This window comes from Myripristis murdjan, chromosome 16 (assembly GCF_902150065.1).
Source record: "Myripristis murdjan chromosome 16, fMyrMur1.1, whole genome shotgun sequence".
In the NCBI taxonomy this organism is placed as follows: Eukaryota; Metazoa; Chordata; class Actinopteri; order Holocentriformes; family Holocentridae; genus Myripristis; species Myripristis murdjan.
In genome coordinates, this window is record NC_043995.1 from 19,930,823 (window position 1) to 19,952,881 (window position 22,059).

The 22,059-nt window shown below is 43.1% G+C and overlaps 1 protein-coding gene across 5 annotated transcripts in view; it reads left to right on the top strand.

Annotated features, from left to right (window-relative positions):
• LOC115373822 (threonine--tRNA ligase, cytoplasmic-like) overlaps positions 1-21,569 on the top strand; it is a 29,959-nt gene extending 8,390 nt beyond the window's left edge. The window contains exons 1-18 of one of the 5 annotated variants that reach the window (XM_030072406.1): positions 5,953-6,142; positions 11,637-11,818; positions 11,934-12,048; positions 12,182-12,303; positions 14,229-14,337; positions 14,924-14,988; positions 15,090-15,168; positions 16,015-16,161; positions 16,297-16,395; positions 17,405-17,574; positions 17,657-17,819; positions 18,353-18,490; positions 18,950-19,027; positions 20,132-20,232; positions 20,590-20,691; positions 20,796-20,868; positions 21,014-21,128; positions 21,292-21,569. In XM_030072406.1, the coding sequence (XP_029928266.1) occupies positions 6,086-6,142; positions 11,637-11,818; positions 11,934-12,048; positions 12,182-12,303; positions 14,229-14,337; positions 14,924-14,988; positions 15,090-15,168; positions 16,015-16,161; positions 16,297-16,395; positions 17,405-17,574; positions 17,657-17,819; positions 18,353-18,490; positions 18,950-19,027; positions 20,132-20,232; positions 20,590-20,691; positions 20,796-20,868; positions 21,014-21,128; positions 21,292-21,434 (2,058 nt within the window). In that variant the 5' untranslated portion in view covers positions 5,953-6,085 and the 3' untranslated portion in view covers positions 21,435-21,569. Of the gene's footprint in view, positions 1-21; positions 210-366; positions 420-527; positions 655-1,593; positions 1,770-2,061; positions 2,348-2,516; positions 2,778-3,704; positions 3,873-3,975; positions 9,958-10,782; positions 10,986-11,636; positions 11,819-11,933; positions 12,049-12,181; positions 12,304-14,228; positions 14,338-14,923; positions 14,989-15,089; positions 15,169-16,014; positions 16,162-16,296; positions 16,396-17,404; positions 17,575-17,656; positions 17,820-18,352; positions 18,491-18,949; positions 19,028-20,131; positions 20,233-20,589; positions 20,692-20,795; positions 20,869-21,013; positions 21,129-21,291 lie in introns of those variants that run through there. The other 4 variants (XM_030072405.1, XR_003929566.1, XM_030072403.1 and 1 more) reach the window with 4 other exon arrangements.
• The last annotated feature ends 490 nt before the right edge of the window (positions 21,570-22,059 follow it).

A 22,059-nucleotide genomic window follows, 5' to 3' on the forward strand; every position in this document is an offset into this window, starting at 1 on the left:
CCTGTCACTTTGTGTTGCCAGAGATGGGAAGGTCCGTAAATCAGTGGAGAGGATCTTTTCTATCTGGGAGGAGAGGAGTGTGTACCCTGAGGAGCTCATCGCCCAGTTCAAAGCTGGCCTGAACAAAAAGGACCGAGAGAGAGAGCGAGAGAAAGAGAGGCAGAAGGAAAAAGAAAAAGAGAAAGGAAAGGAGTCCCCACCTATACCAGGTCAGTCTTTCAATGTGATTTTTTTTTTTCACTCTACAGACTGATTTACATTATTAGAGCTTATTTAAGTTTCAGGTCATCATATATTAAAAATGATCTCCATTTCCACTTGTGAATGTGTGTTGTCAAGTTGACGTTAACATTTTTTTCTCCCCAGCCCAAGCCAACCCCAAAGCTGCCCTCAAGTCCAAGATAGTAGCTGAATTCACAGTGAGTCTTGACTGTGTGCATCCTCCTATATTTTGTCATGTAAAATTGTTTGTCAAGTTGCACAAAAACTGATTTAATACCTTCATCTTTTCTCATTCCCACTCCTAGCCCCAGTCATTCATAGAGCAGTTGACGGGATATAAGCGAGCAGTGGAGGAAGAGGAGTTCAGGGAGAAACAGCTGGCAGCTCTGAGGGTGGACGTCTGCAGCACAGAGGCTCTCAAGAGACTTAAAGGTCAAATGTCATTTATATGACCCTAATCTATTCAGTTTAACCTACTAACATATTAACAGTAAAATGTTCATCATACATTAATACTGCTGCACAGTTTAATAAATTGTCACACTCTGATAATGAAAATGAGATCTGGTCACTAAATTTTAAACTGAGGCTATTAGAGTTTCTTTTCAAAAAGCTTATGAAAATGTCTAAACATAGTAGCTTACCATGCAAGATCTGCCTGCCAACAAATACCCAATACAATGTGTAGGCAGTAGATTATGGATTCAAATACAGAGTACAGAGAGATCTGTGACACTGTGTCTGGATGTACTTGACAATCAACTTACAGGTAGTTGACATAAATCTCAGAAAGTTTGCTTAGATATGCAAGAGAGTCTGTAAAGAAAATTAAGAAGATGTATGGTATTAAGTTGGTGACTGATGAGGAAGGCTAGCAGGAGTTTTCTGATTTTCGGCCCAGTTTTTACAAAGACAGAATTAAAACAGATAAAGCCTCATTTGTTTGGACCACACTGAGCACTAGATCATGGTTTCATATATTGAGATAGCAGGACATTATATCTATGTGTAGTACGCTTTTTTTTACCTGGTGTGTGCTGGGAGATAAGTCTTAAATCATGTTACGTTAAATCAATGCTTTACAGTTGAATGCAACATTTTAAGTCATAAATTCGATTTTGAAGGTCATTAAAATGTTAGGTTGTTGATGCATTGGTGTTCCAGGAAGAAGTTGGTCCAATCAAGCAGAACTGATAAGTTTGCTGTTGTTTTTATGTTGACATTTATTTTAATTGGAAAATTGGTCTTTTCTGTCATCCTGACATTGAAAATATGTTAAATTTAACTGAATGAAACTTGCAGACACATTGTACTTACCTGTTGCTTTCTTTGTTTGTCTGGTTCCTAAAACACTCCTTTTCCTATCTCCAGACAAGGCCGGAGGAAACAAATTTGCCAAGGACTTTGAGGATGGCAGTCTGAAGCTGCAGGAGTTTGTCAGCTTCTTGGAGAAAGAGTTGAAAACGGGCCCCCCTCTGCTGGAAGCTTTAGGAAATGCAGACATTTTCTATGAGATGCAGTACAAGGAGGTCAAAATTGTGGCCAATGTGAGTGTTAACCCATGTGATTTAATTATTTTTCCTAAGATTATTCCATACTTTTCCTTACAGATCAGATCAGCGGACATTGCTGCTGTGTATTTAATTACAAAATGCATTAGAAGGCAATTATGTCTTTGCTGTTCCCTTTGTAACCAAAGCAACCTTTGGTTAGTTAATCCTAAAAAATAACAAAGTTATGGTAAATGTGCTATGTGGATCACATGTCTCACCTTATTTCTTTATTCTCATCTCATTTACTTTGATTCTTGTTCCCTCTCACCCCTCCCCATTTGCTCAGGCGTACAATGCCTTTGCCAACCGTGTGGCCAGTCTTAAAAGGAAATTGGATGCCCTTAAGTCATCTCTCCCTGGACCCGAGGACTCTCCCATCCCCTCACCCTCAGAAGACGCCCCCTCCCCTACCGGCTCTGACTCACCGTTCCTGGGATTGGGGGCCAGCAGGGCCCAGCTGGACCCTGAACTAGATGGCAAGGCAATGGATGAAGGAGAGGTGGCCAAGGACAACAGAGACCCAGAAGACATGGATATGTCAGATGAGGAGGCTGACAATGCCAGTATCTCAGGTTAGTGGCTACAAATTGTTTTAAAATGTGTTGATCTGAGATCGCTTATGAGAGACTTGCATTTGGGTGAATATAATTTTATGGTGTAGGTCCAAGAGTGTTTGTCCAGCTGATGTTTTGTTTCAGAACTGCTCATTTATTAATCTTACAATTTTTTTCCCACTATCAGATGAAAAGAAAGAAAAGGCTTCCACCGTTGTTTCCAAGACAACAAAGCTGGGTGCATTGTCAAAGCTGACACTTCCAACTACACCCACCAAATCCTCGAAAGCCAATGCCACCACCCCTGCCACAGCCACCCCAGTGACTCCCACCTCCACCGCTGGTCTTAGTGCTCCCACCACCCCTCTGGGAGTCAACCTGGCTAACGTGGACCTGGGAAAAATCAGCTCCATCCTCAGCTCGATCACGACTGCCATGAAGAATACAGGTGTGGTGGGGGGTTCAGAGAAAACAGTAATATTACAACATGTCCTAGGAATTTGAAAATGTCTTAAGGATGGTTTAAGTCTATTGAGACAAAAGGAATAATACAATTTTTTGCAGTAGCAGGCAGTTGACATGGTTACATTCTGATAAGTAAGGATTTACCATTTATCTTTCTGTGAATGTAATTGTGTTCTTTGGACATGAACAGGTGAGACTGACAACAAAAGGTCTTTACTTAAAAAAAAAAAAAAAAAAAAAAAGCCAGAAGCTACTATAGAATTGTGTGTATATGTGTCTTTTACCTGACAAAATGTATTTTAAAAAATCTCATTAGTTAGGGTAAATCTTTTTATACACAATTTATAAAATTTTAGTCATATGAGAATCAGTTTGCTTATATAAAATGTAATGATGTGAAAGTACTACAAAATTGCATATTTGACTTGTGGAAAATTCCATGCCTCTGACTAGCCTTGTTTACTGAAGGCTAATGAAGGATTTTTTAGGTCTTTCCTTGATCTTAAATTGCTTTGCATAATAATTAAATGTCATGTCTCTTTTTGACCAATTTTTGACACATTAATTAATCCACAACAATGTTGATACGTTGAAATCTTTTGGGAGAAGGCTCTGTTCTTACTTGTTGACCTAATTAAAGTTGTAGATTAGATATATGCTTTGCTTTAAGCAAAGTGTAGATTTTTTTTTTTTATTTGGAACAGATAAACATTTCTTGTAGAGAATTGGAATCATATTTCATGATGTTTGTGGAAAAGGTAGATCAGAGCGCTGCAAGATGTGTAAAGCAGGAGGAGGAGTTGTGTATGGTAACAGGTAAGTTTGAGATTGCTAAAAGCATTTCAGTTATTTGTGGCACTCATGGTACGGTTTAAATTTTTTGCTATCTCTGCCCTCATGTGCTTTTCAGCAGCTAGCCCTTCATCTCGACCATCTCCTGGAACACCCACCACCCCCTCCGGCCAACCAGTTGCTTCCAAAGTTGCCCCACCAAGCCCAGCCCTGGCCAGCATCCTGTCACGAGTTGACATCACACCTGAGGGCATACTCAATGCTCTATCTAAGACAAACACACCAGGTTAGAGACACACGCATACTTGTCATTGCCAGTGTTTGGTTGATAATCTCATTTGTCAAATTCCACATTACTAATCAATTTTTTCAATTGTCTTTTGGCCCAGGATTGTCATCTCTGCTGCAAAGTGTGACAAACTCTTCCACTGCCCCTCCCACCCGAACATCTCCAGAGTCGTCAGCTCCTAAGGCCCCACTCACCCCAACCACCCCCAAAAGCAAACCCATCATGGGGAACAGCCTCAAAAGAGAAACGCCTGGGAGAACCAGAGACTGGGAGAAAGAAAGACAGTTGTCCCCTCCACCCCCTCCTCCTCCCCGTCCCTCAGTACCCTCTGTCTCTCCCCCCAGCCTAGAATCCAAAATCAACAGTTTCTTACAGGGTAATCCGGGGTTCAGTCTAGGTCTAGGTGATGTCAGTCCCTTAGGGGGCGATGGGGTTGATGGGACCCCAGTGAGGGACGAGGCTGCTGCCACACCCACCCAGGATGAGATCATGGACACACCTGGGAGCATGCCAGAATCACTGGGCTCGTCTGGAGGTCATAACCTCTCACCCACAGCTTATCGCAGTGACCCCTGGGATGCTGTCATTACCCCAACAGGAAGCAGCAACGATGGAGACTTCCTGGCCTCATCTTCCCGGTATGGAACTGGGAAGAAGAGCGCCGCAAAACTGAAGGATGAAGAGGCGATGAATATGAGGAAGCAGGGTGTTGCCTCTTCCCCCCTTACTGACATGATGAAGGGTAAGAAAGATGGACAGAGCAGCCAGATGAAGGTGATGGGGAACAGCAGAGCGCTGGCAGAAAGGCGAGCTTCTCTAGGCTCTCGTAAAGCCAGCACTGGCTCAGAAGAGGGAAGTTTGAGCGGAAAAAGAGAGGACAAGTTGAAAGGTCGAGAGGGTGGGTCTCCAGGTGGGGAGGGGGAGGAGGTCCAGTACCACCGTATTGAAACACTAGTATCGCCCTGCACTGAAGGAGCACCCATCCAAACTCTAGGCTATTCCAACCGGCCACAAGCTGGAGAGCGCATCCAGACGGTTGAGAGCATCCGCGTGATTGGACGAGGCTCACGGCGAGGGGGCGGGGCTGGCAGTCGGCCAGGGGGCGCAGTGTGGTATGAAGAGGAAGAATACATGGAAGCCCAGCCCCCCTCGCCCCATGCTGTTCCCCCACCTCTTAACATTAGTCAGGGAGGCTCGGAGGACATGACTCCCTCCATGCCGCCACCCCCTCACCCTCCTCCTCACCTCGTCGTGCAGCACCTTCACCCTCGTCCCCCTCCCCCTTCTCCATCCCACACTCATGCCCATCCTACTCCCCAAGCTCAGTTCCAGATGCCCTACCACGCAGAAAACATGCAGACCCCTCCTCCATCACACCTCCACCAGCATCCCCCTCCTCCCTCCCCTTTCTTCACTGCTCCTCCGCCGATCCCCCGTCCCCCTCCCCCTCCCATATTGCAGCGCCCTATCCCTCCACCCAACTTCCCCAGTGCCACCAATGCAGTCATGGTAGGGGGGGTGCTGGTGCCTGTAGACCGACCTCTTCCCCTTCTTCCCCCAGTGAGACCAGAGGGGGCAGAGCGAGGGGCAGCTGGAGCGGGACCCAGAGGTGGCAAAGCAGCCCCTCCTCCCCTCATGTCATCATTACTTGGCGAGCCCCCTAAGCTTCCCCGCCCTGGCACAGTAAAAGAGCCTTTCATTCCCCGTCATGCACCCCCTCTCCACCGCCCAGGTACCCCTGGTGCTCCTCCGCCATTACTTGGCAGAGTGAAGGAGCCTCTTAACCTGCCTCCTCCATCCCCCTCTCCCACTCCCTCCTCCTCCTCCTCTCCCTCCACTCCTTCCTCTCCCGCAGTTGACAGTGCCCCTCCTCGCCTGCCCACTCCTGCTCAGTCCCCTGCTCCATCTCTACAGAAGCCCCCCGCCAGTCCGCCAGCTCAGCCCCGTAACCAAACCCCTAATCCCAGCTCCTCTCCTGTCCCCCTGCTGCACTTGCCAAGCCCTCGTCCCCCAATCCTCTCGGTCCCCATCCCCCAGAGACCTCTGCTGCGAGGCCGAGCCCCCACTCCACACCTCAACCAAGACCACACCTTAGGGGGTTTCCGTGGGGGCAAGCGTCCTGGTCCTCCCTTCACAGGTGGTCCCTTCCATGCAACTAAGAGACCCTTCCTACCCCCACGCTACTGAAGCGGTCATCTACGACATGCTGAATGAGAAGTGCAAGCCACACATCTAAGCTAAACCCTGAGAGTGTGTTAGCCCTGCTGGTATGAGCCCAGTTATCTTCACTATGTTAATCTAGCCTGAATTAAAACTAGCTCAAGTTTTGTGTAAATAGCTGATTTAAATCTACATGCAAACTAGGTAGCCAACCAGTCATCCTACACTGTACAGTGCAGTAACAGCTTATCAGTAAAGTAGTGCAGAGTGTTGTGCAACAAGTCCTAAATCTGCCTCCTTTCTTCCATCTCTTCATATGCAGGAGGTTGGTCTTCCAAGAGTGTTATAGCATAGGAGGAAACCACAGAAATAGTTTGAGTAGAAAAGAAACTGCAGGTGGTCATTCTATTGAAAACGTTTTTCAGTTTGCCCTCCTACATGTTTGCTGTGAAACACATCCTTAGAGAATGGGAGAGAGAAAGGTGTGAGTTTTATGGGATGGGGAGGATGGAGTTCCAAACTGTTAAAGAAATTGTGAAAGTGGTCTAATTCCAAAGCAATCTCCTCTTTCCTGAGTGTGTGGTGTGTGTCCTGAAATACTGTTTCCTCTTAGGTGGATATGGGTAATCAAAAGACAACCACATTCTAAGGGATGAGATTTCTGTTGCAGCATATTTTGAATTTAACTCCATTCCCATCTCCCAAGTATATCTCACTGTACAGAATACCCCTTTCTTTGTAGAAATTTCCCCCACCACAGCCCTCTCTCGTTGTATATCTCCAAGCTTGTAAATGTAAGGACTGGAGGAGTTGATGCAACTATTTCTCTTCAAGCTCTTGTTTTGTGAATGAGAATAATGATCATCACTCACCCATCCTGTCTTTATTGTGATCAAGACCTTGGAAAAGGTTTAGTCCTCGAAGAATTTCTCCACAGTAACTGTTGCACCGGTGTGTCCTCCTTTGGAAACCACAAGACAGAGGAGGAGAGTGAAGATAATTCGTTGTAGCCTCCAACACAACAAATGAGTGTATGTGTGCGTGTGTATGCGCGTTTAAAGTTAAATTGAGTCATGAAGATACTCAGTAGTTGATGGCGGGGGACATTTCAGTTTGAACCACACTCTTGCTAGGCTTCTACATGTACTGACTTGAATAAAATCCAGAGTTTCAACTCAACTGGGGTGGGGGGGTACTTTATTTGGTCACAGATTAACCATTAAATTATATAAATTACATTATTAGTTTTTTTGCGCTGTTCAGTTAATTTCGTTCATGTTTGAGAGAATTTTTTTCTTTTTATAGCTGCACAGCTGCTGTTATTTTTCATTAATGCATTACATTTTTGCGCTGTATTTTTATGCCAGATAATTACTGGGAATTTTCCACACATAGCCTCACCCACATCAGATGCTGTCAAGAGATGAAGAGGTGTGAGATAAATGGGACTGTTACTTAATATTCCAGTTGTCCCCCCTCCCCATTGCTTTTTTATTTTTATTCTTTTTTTTCTGATGTTGCATCATTTCTTCACTCATTTCATGCTTTTGCCCTTGAGCCCCTTTGCCCACATGGCTCTGTCCAGACACATTTCCTGACCTCTCAGCTCTTGTGGAAACTGATAAGACAGGACAAAACACAATGGTAATAATCCCAGCGCTTTTCTGCAGGAATTATTGCTGTAGTGCTTCTGTCTGTCCAAAGCCTTGTTCCTAAGCAGCAGGAGGTACAGGATCATTGATGCTGGTCAGAGCCTGAACTTTGCTATCTTTGACCGTGGTATGTGTGTTGTCCACGGTATACGCTGGGTCTTACCGAGTTGAGTTGAAAAAGCATTCATCAAGAGGTATTTAGTCTCTGGAAACATTCCTTTGTGAATTTGTTAACAGATGCCTACATTGTAAAAATGTAACCGCAAACAAATTTCTTTCTTCCTTTTAAATATTTTTGCAAAACTGCTGCTGCTTTCCGTAAAAATGTGTATCTGTAATTTATCTGCAGTCAGGCATTAGAACAGGTAACCATTAACCCACATTAGTTTATGTTCACATTGGACAGAAAAAAAGCTAGACTAGATGAAGAGTTCTCAGTGCACACTTTTTTGTTGCCCCGTCAAAGGTAGATGTAGTTTGCGGTGCTTCTGTAAATAATCTCACTGTTTTCTTGTACTCTTGAGCTCAAGAGGATTTTTGTTTGACAACTTGAGTTTGATAATGCTGAAGATGTGAGAAAGCTGAAGGCATGTGTAAATCATTTTGATAAGTTGCAATGCAATCACTGCTATCCTCATCAATGATGCTTTATCACTGGTTTGTGAGTGTCCAATCCTTTCAGGTGTGATGTCTCTGGAAGCTCTGAACTTTGCACACATTCTGCCTTTTTTGTTTTATTTTTATTTTATTTCCCCCCCCCCCCACAGTCAAAATATGCAACAGTCTTTCAGTATGTCTTCCAACACTATAAATGTCTTTTGATTTTATTTATTTTCAAATGAGGCTTATATTACCACATTATTACAAGGGAGAGTAAACTGTTTAGTCTACTAATTCTCAGTGCTTTGCTGGGTTCACCCCTCAGAACACAGTTGAAATTTCATCACTTCTAAAATGCTCCAGGTTATTTGATGCATTTGTCTATGGAATGACTTGCATCCACTTTCCATACATATAATGTCATTGTGTTCATAATTGCACCATTGACTGTAAGTAGTGGGTGCTTTTCTGAATTTAACAAGGGTGGTAAACCGCTGTTTTCTACAACTTGTTCCCCTAAAAAGGCCACAGCTCATTTCCTTCTCACATCACCTCCTGACGTTTGGAGTGATTTGTTGTTTGCCAAATACTTGCACACTATTGCACACTGTTGTTGCAACAATACATTAGTGATGTGTTAGTTACTGTCAACACTACTGATTTTGCTTTTGCATTGTCCAGCTACTTTGTCAAATACATGGACTGTGTTTGAAGAATTCACTTGATACAACACAACCCAGATACTGCTTAATTGACCCAGTCCCATTGCATCATTTCAGTCCCCACAATGAGGGAATAATAACACTATTGCTAAGGGCTGTGCAGTCACACTTTGGCTCTTTATAGAGTATATGTCATCCACAAATGATCTCCAGTGCACTCTGGGCCAGTTAGTACATTCATGAGTAATATAAATAATACTCTCTTTATTATTAATATGACACAATTATATTGTTGCACTCATGGTATATTGCATCACCATGATGACCTCTTTTTAGCTACAGTGGACGTTTTAATTGAAAGCAAATGTTTCGTTTTTGGCCATATGTCGGTAGTCTTTAATTGTGAAAACTGAAATCATGATTAACAATTGTGCAGCCTCGCTGTTAGCTCCTTGGTGCTGAATGCATACATCTCCTTAAGTAGAGGAAAATCTAAGTCTAAAGTAACCTGCTGTCCTTTTTTAGGCAGTAAAAATGGGGGAAGAGGCAAACAAAACTTATTGCTTCCAAAAAACAAGTAATTGGCCGACATGCCAAGCCTCTGTCCACTACATCTAATATGGTATTACATTTCAGCACAGATTTAGAAGGATTTGGAGAGGTGTATGTGTGTGGGCAAATTCTGGAGACAATCCTATTTTTTAGAATCCATATAAGAGTGAAAATGGGAAATGGCCCATCCTGCTAGAGTTAATTAATGTCAGTAACTGACGAGTGAGATAAACCCCTCCTTAAACGATTCACCAGCTGCATGAATGCACAAGTATCCATAGTAGTTGTTGTTTAAGAAAATTTAACTGATAATGAATTTTGTCCTTATACCAATTTAAAGTGATGTAACTGAGCAGCCCCAAGTCATCTTACATGTACTGTAGCGCCCTCCAGTGGCAGTTAATTGTACCTCAGCTCCTCACGTCCCTTAAATGGAGTGCGTCTATACACTTGTTTAAAAAAAAAAAAAAGATGGAAAAAATAGATATCTTAGTATTAACTAAGATGTTCATTAACCTACTAATGATATGCCCCCTCCAATGATCCACTCTTCATTATAGCAGTCGACTTCTAAGTTTCATCTTTAAAAAAGCATTGAATGGGGACTGTAGTCTTAAAAAAATGTTGACTGTAAAATTGCACATCTCGGATCACTTTACTTCAATTGTGTTAACTCCACGAGGAATATGCTTAAAATGTGTCAAATATTTGAGACACTGTGTTTTCATCTGTTTTCGTAAATGCTACAGTTTTCATTATAGTCGATAAGAATTTGTCTAATTTCCCTTAAATAAAGTAAGAGTACTTTTTAGATGCTACAGGCACAGAAGCCAAAGACTGTAAGTGCAGCTGTATGCAGGAGAGAGCTACCGTGCCTTATTGCGCAGTTTGCCATAATGGAGCACGCCGGCTCTATTCCACTCTGCCTAGTTGCCTGCCGTGATGCAGCAGGTTTCAGGCTTGCTGTATGAAAATCCACTGACCTGCTCACTAGTGAATCACTTACTGTAGGCGCAGCACAGTGATAGTGGATGGACTTGTTTTTCTGCCTCACCTCTCACTATGTGCCGTGTCGTTAACATTTAGCATGCCGTGTTGCAGTCTCCAAAAGTCCTAATCTTTTATGCTTGGTGGCTGCTCTTAATACAGGGGAATTACCCTTTAAATGCCCGGGATGTCCCTGTCCGTGAGTGCTACTCGTCAGTGGACGCGCGCCACCTAGACGCTCCAGAGCGAGCACGCACTCGCCGCGACACAAGATTCCGCCCCCCCTCCCGACTTTGGCCAATCAGCGTCAGCGTTGTTCTAATCTCCCTTTTCCGGTGTTATGGCCGCATGCAGTCAAGGGGACAGTAATGTGGAGTATTATGATAGTGTGTGTGTAAACGGGGGTGTTTAGGATGGTGGTGTCGCTGCTGTTACGGCTGTCAGTCTGTCGCTCTTCGGTCCGTGCCACGCTCAGCTCTCACAGGCGCTTCAGCAAGGTGTGCGCACGTCTCCTAACACCAGCACTGTGGTGTAACACTGTGCAGTAGCTAACATTAGCCACCAGGATAGGAAGTACAGGTCCAGTCCAGGGTCGTATGCAGTTGTTGTTGTTGTTTGTTAAACGCTGTAGTGGAAATTAAGCAGTGATGTGCTCTAAAGTCCTAATCTACTAGCTGGTCAGTGGAGCTTAAAGTCAAACCACTCTGCTGTGGTTTTTAGTGTTTGTGCCACATTCAGTTCTGTAGGCTGTGGTTTGTTGACTGCTGTGGTTGCTTTGGGATAGAGTACAGTCTGTCCTCAGAAGCAGATTGCATATTAGATATTACATATTACATAGTATGATTGAGTCAGTCCCAACCAGCTCCCCCTCCTACCTCCCTCTCTCTCTCTTTTGTTGTCAGATTTTTTCACTCCATACTAAGCTGAACAGTTACTAAAATATTTATACACATCTCTCTCATTCCTTTTCATTTCACTGTCCTATCTCCTATGGGTATATTCTTTTACGAGACTTTTTTTTTTGCATCTGGTTGTAGTCTAGTACCCAGATTTCATTTTTGAAGGTGCATGTTTTTTTTTTGTTTTTTTTTGTCTGTATGTACTCAGTCCCTCTTGACCCTGACCTGTGTCTTTCCTCTCCTTTGCAGCTGCAGGTGTCCCCTGCTCTCTCTGAGCGACTGCGAGTCTTTGAGTCTCTCAGGAAGAAGCGATCCAATGAGAAGACAGTTGAAGTTACAGGAAGGCCTCTCAGTGTTCGATTAGCTGATGGCAGGACAGTAGAGGGAAAGGCTGGCATAACCACCCCCCTTCTTGTTGCTCAGAGTGCACGGTAAATTGACACTAAATTTTTATTGTTATTATTATTACACCCATTATACATTCTTTTCATACCTCTCTTCTAACTCCACTAATGCAGTACAATTGCTATTGCCTCTCCTTCGCAGTGTGAAAGGAGCGCTGCTGAGCAAGGTGAATGGGGAGCTGTGGGAGCTTGGACGGCCCCTAGAGGCAGACTGTGAGCTACAGCTACTGGGGTTTGACACATTAGAGGGCAAACAGGTAATCACACCTTTCCCTGAGTCTTGGGTTCCTAAGAATTGTTTGAGGTGTATCGTGGCAGCTTAACTTTGATATTCTCATTACTGTGTTATTTCTATGCCTTATCTGCTTTGTGCCACCCCACTTTTCATAGGCAGCATGGAGGACTGGCATGTGTGTGCTGCAAGGGGTCCTGGAGGGGGTGTTTGGCGCCGAGGTGTGCAGAGAAGGAGTGTCAGAATTTGGGCTGTACTGTGACCATATGCTGGAGAATGGGTGAGTTCCTGGATGGGAGACCTCTTGGGAAAACTCAAGTTGCTGCTAGATGTGGTGTTGGTGTGCCAGTAGGGGGCAGTCTTCCCTCTGGTCCAAATAAATCACAATGTCCTAGTGCTGTGACAGGGACTCTGAGCTGTAGGAGATGCCGTCTTTCGGAAGAGACGTTAATCCAAGGTCTTGACTTAAGGTGGTCATTAAAGATCCCATGGCACTTACCACAAAGAGTGGGGGTTCCCTTGTGTCCTGGCAAAAATCCCAACCTGGTTCTCTCCATCTGGCTGCCTAATCATTCCTCATTATAATTGGCTCCGTGATTCCCTCTGTGATAAATGTAATCCTTTATCATTTTTATTATTATGATTGTTTTTAGTAACAATTTCTGCTGAAAGGCCACAGTTTAGAATAAATTACAGTAGAGATAAAATTCAGTTTCTCATAAAAACTGATTTCTAAGTCTGTCTCTGTCATGTAATGAATGTTCATGCATTCATGTTACTAACTTTTTCACCGAAGGCCATGGCCTCAAGATGCCTCAGTTCAGTTTTGTGTGATTGCACTTTGCTTTCATCACCTAAATGTTGTCCTGGAAGTGAGTTCATTGAACTTTAAAGAATGGTTGTAAATTCTTAGCAATGAAAACATTTCCTGTAGGGATGGAGTGGTATAATTATACCAAAAGACTGAATGTATCTGTTGGCTTTAAAAAGCAAGAACAGTGTCAGTCCAATATTATTTTTACTGCTCGTACTTGGCAGATTGTGAAGTTGGCACTTGTTTGACCTTTTTCCCACGAGTTTGCCACTTAATACAACTGTAATATTAGTAACAGAGCAAAACTTACAGCCTTTGGTTTAAAACACTCTAATCTTAAGACGAGCCTGTTTAAAAGCGAAACCTGTTTTGCACTTTTGTTTGTATTATAGTTCTTACAAAAATGCATATTGGTGTCATTATTGGCCTTTATGGTGGAGAGATATGGGGTTCTCAGGATTGACCTCAGCCTCTTGTGAATAATAGATGGAGCTAAATGCTTAAACTGCAAATATAATTTTTCTATAACTACATTTAATCAGAGGATGAACTCCCTCTTCATATATTTATCAAGCGACTTGTTTGTTTCCTGCTTTAGTAATAGGTGTGCAATATAGTAGAAATGCGGGGTTACTTCAGATGAGCCTGTCCCACTGCAGACTAACTTAGCATCCCAATACTGATTTTATTTTTTATGCTTCCATACCCCCCTTATATCTCTTGACTTTTTGCTTTTCGCTTTACCTTTTCTTTCTTACACATGCTCTGGTTTCCTGAGTTACATCCCAATTTCTGCCACTTGTTTTCCCTTTTCTTGTCCCATTTTAAGACCGGAATGCTCTATAAAAGAGCAGTTTCCCGGAGATGAGCTGAACATCTTCGCATTTCACATGTTGAAATTTTAAACAGGCTCTATAAATACACAACCTGAAAATGAAAAATAGATCACCAAAAGTGGGCAAATGATTGAGGCACTGAAAAGGACACACCAGACAAAATGTGAATAGCTACCCATCTTTTCTCTGCTTTTCTAAGATTGAATGGGTCGACTACAATGACCGTTTTTTAGTCTAGAAAGGAAAGAAGAGTAAACTTTTTATGTGTGTGTGTGTGTGTGTGTGTGCACAGTACATCTTTATTTATTGTATTATCCTCAATATGTTTGATTGGGGATTTGTTTTATGATCATCTGTGCTTTTAATTTATTTTGTTCTTATCTGTATCCTATTCTCCGCTGCTGTAATGACCTTACATCCCCACAGGGAGCATTTTAAGTTTTTTCTGATCTAATTTATACAGTCTCTTCTTCCATACACCTCCAGGCCTCCTCCTCCTGACATCCTTGATTTTTCAGCATTTTATGTTTTAACTGAATTTCTCCTCCCCCACAGCGTCCTGTCTCTGAGTGATGTGGAGGGGAAATGTAAGGAGGCTGCAGCCCTCAAACTCCCCCTTTTCAGACTGGAGCTGAACAGAAAAGAACTCCAAGAACTCTTCCAGGTCAGCATCCGCCGGGATATTTTATTTATATATTTTTTAAAATCTGTCACTCACCACAGGCTGTTTCTAATATAAAACACAAGCACAATCCGGAAAAGTTTCAAAAGATGCAGCACAGGATATAGAGTATGTTTAACAGGCTTTGTGATTAGCAGTCTTCTACTGCTCCCATGGGTTCTTTTTATTACTTATATGGCTGGTGAATTTCCTCTACATTGTTTATACATGGTCCATACATTCTTTAATAATCCCTTGTAAGACAGATTCAGATTTTGATTTAACATAGCAGATATTTTTGCTGGAGATCCGCACACTGCAGGCTGCCATTAAGCCATGTTGGCTTGCACTGTGCTTGTAGTGGCTTGTGTAATTGAGTGTTTATATATGTTGCCTTTGATAAAACGCCAGTGGCAGTGATGTTACTCACCATGTAGGAATGCCTTCTGTTAAAGGTGTGCCGCTGATACTGTCTGTTGCTCCTGTGTTTGCCTGTTACGGTCAGACCCTCGCCTGTTGTCCTGCTGCCCAAATTGAATTGCAGTAGATTTGTGATTTTCTGTGTGTTTTGTGGGTGTTCTTTTTATAGAGCAATAAGCTAAGACTGCAGCTTATTGAGGAGCAGATGAATGGCCCCACTGTCACACTATACAGGCATGTATAAACACACTGTACACACACCTGATGTTGACTTTTCCACCAGTGTCCTCTAAACTCTCACACTAAAGCCGCCTCTTCTTTTCTGCGTGTCACAGGTGTGGGGACAGCTTAGCGGTCTGCAACGGCCCACTGCTCCCACACACCGGCCTCCTCAGGGTCTTCAAGATGCTGCAGGTGTGTGTGTGTGTGTGCGTGTGTATGTGCACGTGCGGTTGTCTTTCTGCATCTCTCTTTGTTTTCCCGTTTGTGTTCATGCCTCTTCCTATTTTTATTGCACAGCTGACCCCAAATGAGATTATTTCCTTAACATGGTGCTGCAACCATTTTATTGAGTTATTGCTGCTGGATTGTTTTCCACTTGCTTGAAAGCTGAGTATTGTTTTCACCCGTTTCAGTTCTGACATTTATATATATATTTATTTACTTAGTTAGTTATTTAGTTTGCTCCTTTCATTTTTCTGAAATGAGGTTTAAATAATGCCATCAAGATTTAATGCCACACTCATGATAAATTACGGTGCAAGGCCTAACCTTGCCTAATCCATAAAAAATATTTCATCCAGATCCATTTGGCAGTGTGTGTGTGTGTGTGTGTGTGTGTGTATGTGTATGTGTGTGTGTGTGTGTGTTTGTGTTTGTGTGCTGGGTGGCCACATGCTGGGTATATGGAATTTTCCCCATCCTGATTGATCCAACCAGTGGGAGTTTCAATACTGGACTGTCACTGGGCAGACTGGGATTCCATGGCAGTCAGGCTGGAAATATGTGCAGCAGGATGTTGTGTTTGTCAGAGGCCAGTTTCCTGTTCTCAGCTCTTACAATTACACTGCCATCCGTCAGGCCGGCCGTCACTTTTGTCGCTTCACCCTTCCTCTCTTTGCTGATCACTCATTTCATTATTCTTTTCTCCTCTGCCATGTCTTTTGTTCATGTTTTTCTTGATAGTATTTTCTCTGTCCCTCTTCACTCCAACCTCTCCATTCCTCCTCATTCCCTCCCTGTTTTCCCCTTCACATGCAGGTGTCCCCTGTCACACTGGCCAATCACCCACAGTCCTCAGGTGTGATGCGTCTATTAGCGGTGGCTTTTCCGGGAGAGAAGGACAAGGATGAGTGGGAGAGGGAGCAGGAGGAGGCACGGAAAAGAGACCATAGGCGCATTGGTAAGGTAAGATGAAAAGCAAATTAAGACAGGAGTGCAAAATGGTACCAATTAAAAGAAATAAGTGAAAAACAAAGGGTGAATTTCCAGTGTTTCCTGGCTGTAAATACCATGTTTTCCTTTTTCCGTATTTTCGCCCAGGACCAGGAGCTGTTCTTCTTCAATGACGTCAGTCCAGGCAGTTGCTTCTTCCTGCCTAAAGGAGCCCACATCTACAACACACTCACTGACTTCATAAAGGTACACTCAGTCAGTCACACATATGTGCATATGGTGTTGGAAATTATTTTGCACATTACCAATTACGTCATACCAGACCAAGTTGAGATACAGCAAAGATATAGTGTAACTAAAACTACTTAGAAAAACATTCTCAAACAGCTTTCAAAAAAAAAAAAAAAACATCAAATCAACAGTGTAATACAAAATTACAACAAAATATCACATGTTGCATCACATATTGCAAAAAGTGTCCTCTAAATAAATAATCCCAATAGTCATGGGAAAGTGAAGGGAATAGCAGCTTTGGTTTTATTTGCAGTGTCCATCATCACTCATGTCTTACTTACAATTCAGTTCAAAAATAGCACCCAACATCTTCTCTGAGTTCTTGTTATCAATTATCAGTACTAGAAATTGACATTCAAAGCATTAAAAACTAAAGCCAAATATTCTTCATAGCAATCCAGCTTCCTGGAAAACCCCTGACACCCAAACTTCAACTAAACAATTCTATTTGGGATATAACAGGATGAGGAAAAAATAAGTGGAGCAACCAGGCCAGAAAGGTTTTAATTTTTTTCTAGGTAAACTCAAAATGAGTTTGAGTTTTTTAGCATCTGACTTGTACAATTCTGGCAGCTTAATCATTACAAAAAAAATCAGCTTTCACCTTTTTAAGACCCAAAATCGTCATAGTTTCAGTAGGTAATCACACCAGAAATGGCAAGAGTGGCTTAATTGTGCATTCTGCAAACATGAATTTAGATGAACTTCGTGCAAGCTACTGCAAAATGTAGTTATACTAACGGTTTAATTACATGTTGTGAAGCTGCTCCCCAGCACTGCACATACATTAACACTGAATGTATTCTAGGGATAGTGATGTTTAAATCAGCAGTCAGGATATTACGCCAATTAGTTTTCACTTATTGCTGTTTTGCGACTGACCTTCCTCCGACCCCGTCCTGCACTGAATGTCACCCGACGCCTCACCACCCCCTCCTCCTTCCTTCCTGGTCTCTCCTAGAGTGAATACCGAAGGCGAGGCTTCACCGAGGTTGTGACCCCGACACTGTACAGCACTGCATTGTGGGAGCGCTCTGGCCACTGGGAGCACTACAGTGAGAACATGTTTACTGTGACAGGCGAGGGCTCTCAGACCTACGCTCTCAAACCCATGAACTGCCCTGCACACTGGTGAGCACCTGCACACACACACACACACCCTTGTGTCTTTAGTTAGAGTCACGTGCGCCTGAGCATTCTCTCCTGTGTTTAGCCTGATGTTCGAGCAGCGTGTGCGGTCGTGGCGGGAGCTCCCTCTGCGGTGGGCCGACTTCGGGGCGCTGCATCGTAACGAGCTCTCCGGCGCTCTGGGAGGCCTCACTCGGGTGCGCCGATTCTGCCAGGATGATGCTCACATCTTCTGCACGCCGGAGCAGGTACACATACGAAACATGCAGAAATTTGTCATACCAGATTTTGCTTGTTCCAGATGACCATTTGCTCTATTTGTATACTGCAAATGGAGCACACAAGGAGCCATATTACAGTGATTAGGTAGGTTGTGACGATAACTCCTCAGACATTCCAAGAAGCCTCAACCTGGAGTCAATGAGGATCTTTGTTCTGTTGAAACATCACACCTCATACATATGTGTGTAATCTTAAACCCCTACATCGTACCCTGGAAAGTCCCTGGGCCCCTGATTGTATTCCTTCGTCCTTCTATTAGCATCCCATTAATTCAGAGCCAAGAGACTCATGTTAAGAGTTCATTATGTTGACCTCTGACCTACTAATTCAATCTTTGGAGTGCTCAAGACTTGACAGTAAACATGTTGACTGACTTTCCCAGCCAGTTTGGAACTTAACTACTTCAAACTCATGTGTCTTGGTTTCTTTGTTGTGTTCAACCAATATTTCCGTGATTATTCCCTCTTTTTCTGATCTCTGCTTTTTTTTTGCTCTCCAGCTGGAGGAGGAGATTGTGGCTTGCTTGGACTTTGTAAAGACTGTATATCAAGTCTTTGGGTTCTCCTTTCACTGCCTCCTCTCCACACGTCCCACACCGTGCCTTGGAGAGCCTGAACTATGGGACACAGCCGAACAGGTATTCACATGTACACACACACACACACACACACACAAACACATACTTAATGCACACAGCCTTTACTGTAATCTTTTGGAATGCTGAATGTTTGGTAAGGAGCCAGCTGTGCAAATTTGTCTATATTGCACGCCGAACCTTGTAAATCACACTTAGAAGAAAAGTCCTCCTAAACATGATGACATGTCTCCACTTATCTAATCAAGTTGTGTGTGATACTCTAATAAAGACTGGCTCTGTGCAGGGCAGCTCTTACAATATATATCTACAAACCCCCATGGGAACAACCCCCCTTTTTAAATCGGGCCGACGGCAATTTAAGTTGATCTAATTAAGTGCAATTGGTCATTATGGGTCTGAGACATGTCATGAAACCTTTCACTGACTCTACTCTACAACCTTCACTTCTCTCTCTCTCTCTCTCTCTCTCTCTCTCTCTCTCTGTCTCTGTGTGAGCAGCAGTTGGAAAGGAGTCTGCAGCAGTTTGGAGAACATTGGGAGCTGAACCCAGGCGATGGAGCTTTCTACGGGCCAAAGGTCACTGGGATTGGGGGTTGGTTGGGTGGGTAGGGGGGCTACATGCAGTTAATGAATCTGCAAATCTCCAAATGCTATTCCAAACATTGTATGTTACAACTACAGTATATGCTGTCAGCTTAGAGCCCATAACCATCCTGGGTCTCATCATGATGCATTCACATTATTTAGCTTGTTTATTAAGAAAAAGCACCATCACAGACTCATTTTCTGGGTTCTTGCATATTTTTCCAGTCAGGGAAAGTCAGAATTTCATAAATTCTTGCGACCAGTCATGAAGTATCATTCAAGAGGTTTATTTGTCACGTGCATGATTCTACATGTACAGCAGCAGTGAAATGGGATTGTAACTACTCCAGCAACTGTGCAAGTAAAATAAAAAAATAGCAATAATATAATATTATAATAATATCATGGAATTTAAACATGCACTTGATGCTGATAATTTGAGTGGTTTGCAAGAAGGGAACTTTGTTTCCTTCTTATGTGAAAAAGACTTCTTTAAGGAGCCTTACATCGGGGTGACATCACAGGTTAGAAGGTGAAACTAACTTGTTTCTTTTTCTTCTGGCTCTGAGAGAAAGCTGTGAATGGTAAACGATACCGTCCACACTGTCTCAGGCTGCAGGAGAAGCATTCAAAAATAGCTACCCATGTTTTTGTGCAGAAATGGAAGATGACATAATTTGCACGACACTGGTTTTGTTTGAGGTGATCTCATGTTCCCGCTACTAATAAGAGAAGTCAGTAAGCTTGTGGAGGAAGTGAGCCTCAGGCAGAGGTTACGTGAGCCAGCTGATGTGGAAGCACAGAGAGGCGAGGTAGGTCAAGTCAAGATGGGGTCAGACACATGCACACACACTTTCCGTAATAAACCGACATTCCTCACAGCCATCTAGCTAGGGTGTGTTTGCCACAATTAGCTAGATTAGCTACTCTTGGCAACCCATTTGTAATCATCTCTGCCCACAGAAATGCAGCTTGTCCCCAGCAGCTTCCTCAGAGCCACAGCTCCACAACTCACTCTTATGTGCCACTGTGAAGATCCTGGTTGGCGTAAACAAGCGAGGCCTAATCCTAACACACTTCCATGTTTCCTCCTAGATTGACATTCAGATCAAAGATGCCATCGGCCGACAACATCAGTGTGCCACAATCCAGTTGGATTTCCAGCTGCCAATCAGATTCAATCTTCAGTATGTGGGGTGAGTTGGGCATAAAAGGATGATTGGTGTCCTTTTAAAACTTTTTATAATTCCAAATATCTGCACACCGGAAAATATGCAGCACCAGCTCTGCTTGTCTGTTAAACAAACCCACATTTCTCATTTTGAACCTGGGATTGCTCAGGGATTAAGCTTGAATAACAAGGCGGACCATATAGTGGCCTAATTTGATTGCTAAGCATCAGTCCTTTCATTACTGAATTTAGGACTTAAGGCTGGCATGTTCCTTGTTGCAAACTTAAACCTCTTGCTTTGCTAGTCAGCCCTACCCTTCTTCAAATCAATTTTTTGCAACTTTATTCATCACTTTTTTTTTTTTTTTTTTTTTTGTCTCAGGCCGGATGGGCAGATTCACAAGCCAGTGATGATCCACCGAGCCGTCCTGGGGTCACTGGAGAGAATGATCGCTATATTGGCTGAAAACTTTGGAGGGAAATGGTGAGAAAACACTTTGATATAATAATAACCCTGAGACAGATACAGGGTGGTATAACTGATGATTTTATGTCTGTATTTGAACCAGTCTTTTCTCCCCCACCCAGGCCTTTGTGGTTGTCCCCAGCCCAGGTCATGGTTATCCCTGTGGGGGGCGACAGCGAGTCGTACGCCAAGCAGGTCAGCCTTGAATTAAGAATATTGTGTAGTCCATTAGCATACTAAGTGTACAGTATATTTTCTCTCTTTGGCCCATTGTGATTGATTGCAAATTAATGTGAGTTGGGCAACCAGATACTATCTAATGTGTGTCTGTTTTCATTAGGTGGTTCAGCAGCTGCGAGAAGCTGCCTTCATGGCTGATTTGAACGAAGACCAGAGTGCGACCTTAAATAAGAAGATTCGCTCAGCCCAGCTGGCTCAGTACAACTACATATTTGGTAAAAATGAGTAATAGGATAAAACCTGTAGGTGCTTAATGAAATAGGGCCTGATGCCATTTTTTTGCAGTGTGCAAACAAGCTCAAGCTCCCTATTCATTTCTGTTTATGTTAACATGCTTTGTTTGGTTATGAACCATTTTGTTTTTGTGTGTTTTTCCAGTGGTGGGGGAGAAGGAGTGTGAAAGTGGGACAGTGAGTGTGAGGAGCAGACGAGGAAAGCAATTGGGGAGGAGGCCCATAGAGGAGGTGCTGTCATCTCTCACACAGCTACGGGACACGAGGAGCAACCAAGACGACTTCTAAGAAAGTCCCGCAGGCATGAGTCACTGATGTAAATGTTTGTTTTATGTGATCATGAGGTTGTATCTTTGTCGGGTGCTTGTTGGATGTTATATTGCTGAAACTTTGTAATAAAAGCAACCACATGTAAATACTCGACTTCCTCACTGCTCATTGATGCATTTACAAATTAATCCCTTATAACAGCCACTGATATTTATCCTAAACAGTACAGCACTTGGAAAGGGTTTAGAGAGATTTTAATAACACTATCAGTCTAACATCAGGCTTACCCAGCTGTGATTGTACTTTGTTCACTAAAATCCATTAAATATGCGAACCTCCCTCTTGCGTAACTATGTGTCATGATATCAGAATAGAAAAGCAGCCATACCTTTAAAAGACTGGAAGAAAGGGAGGATACGGAGGGGGATTTGACTAAAATAGGAGAAGGAGCAGTGGTGTCAGGGCTGTGTGTTTTCATGTGTGTTTGGTGGAAACAGACAAGTCAGCGTAAAGGTCAGAGAGGGATTGAGGATTTTCCTTTTTAATTGAAAGAGGACAGCAGAATGGAAAAGACATAAGTCACAACAGTGTGACACAGAGCAAGGGAGAAAGAGAGAGAGGGAGCGAATAAACACACTAGTCT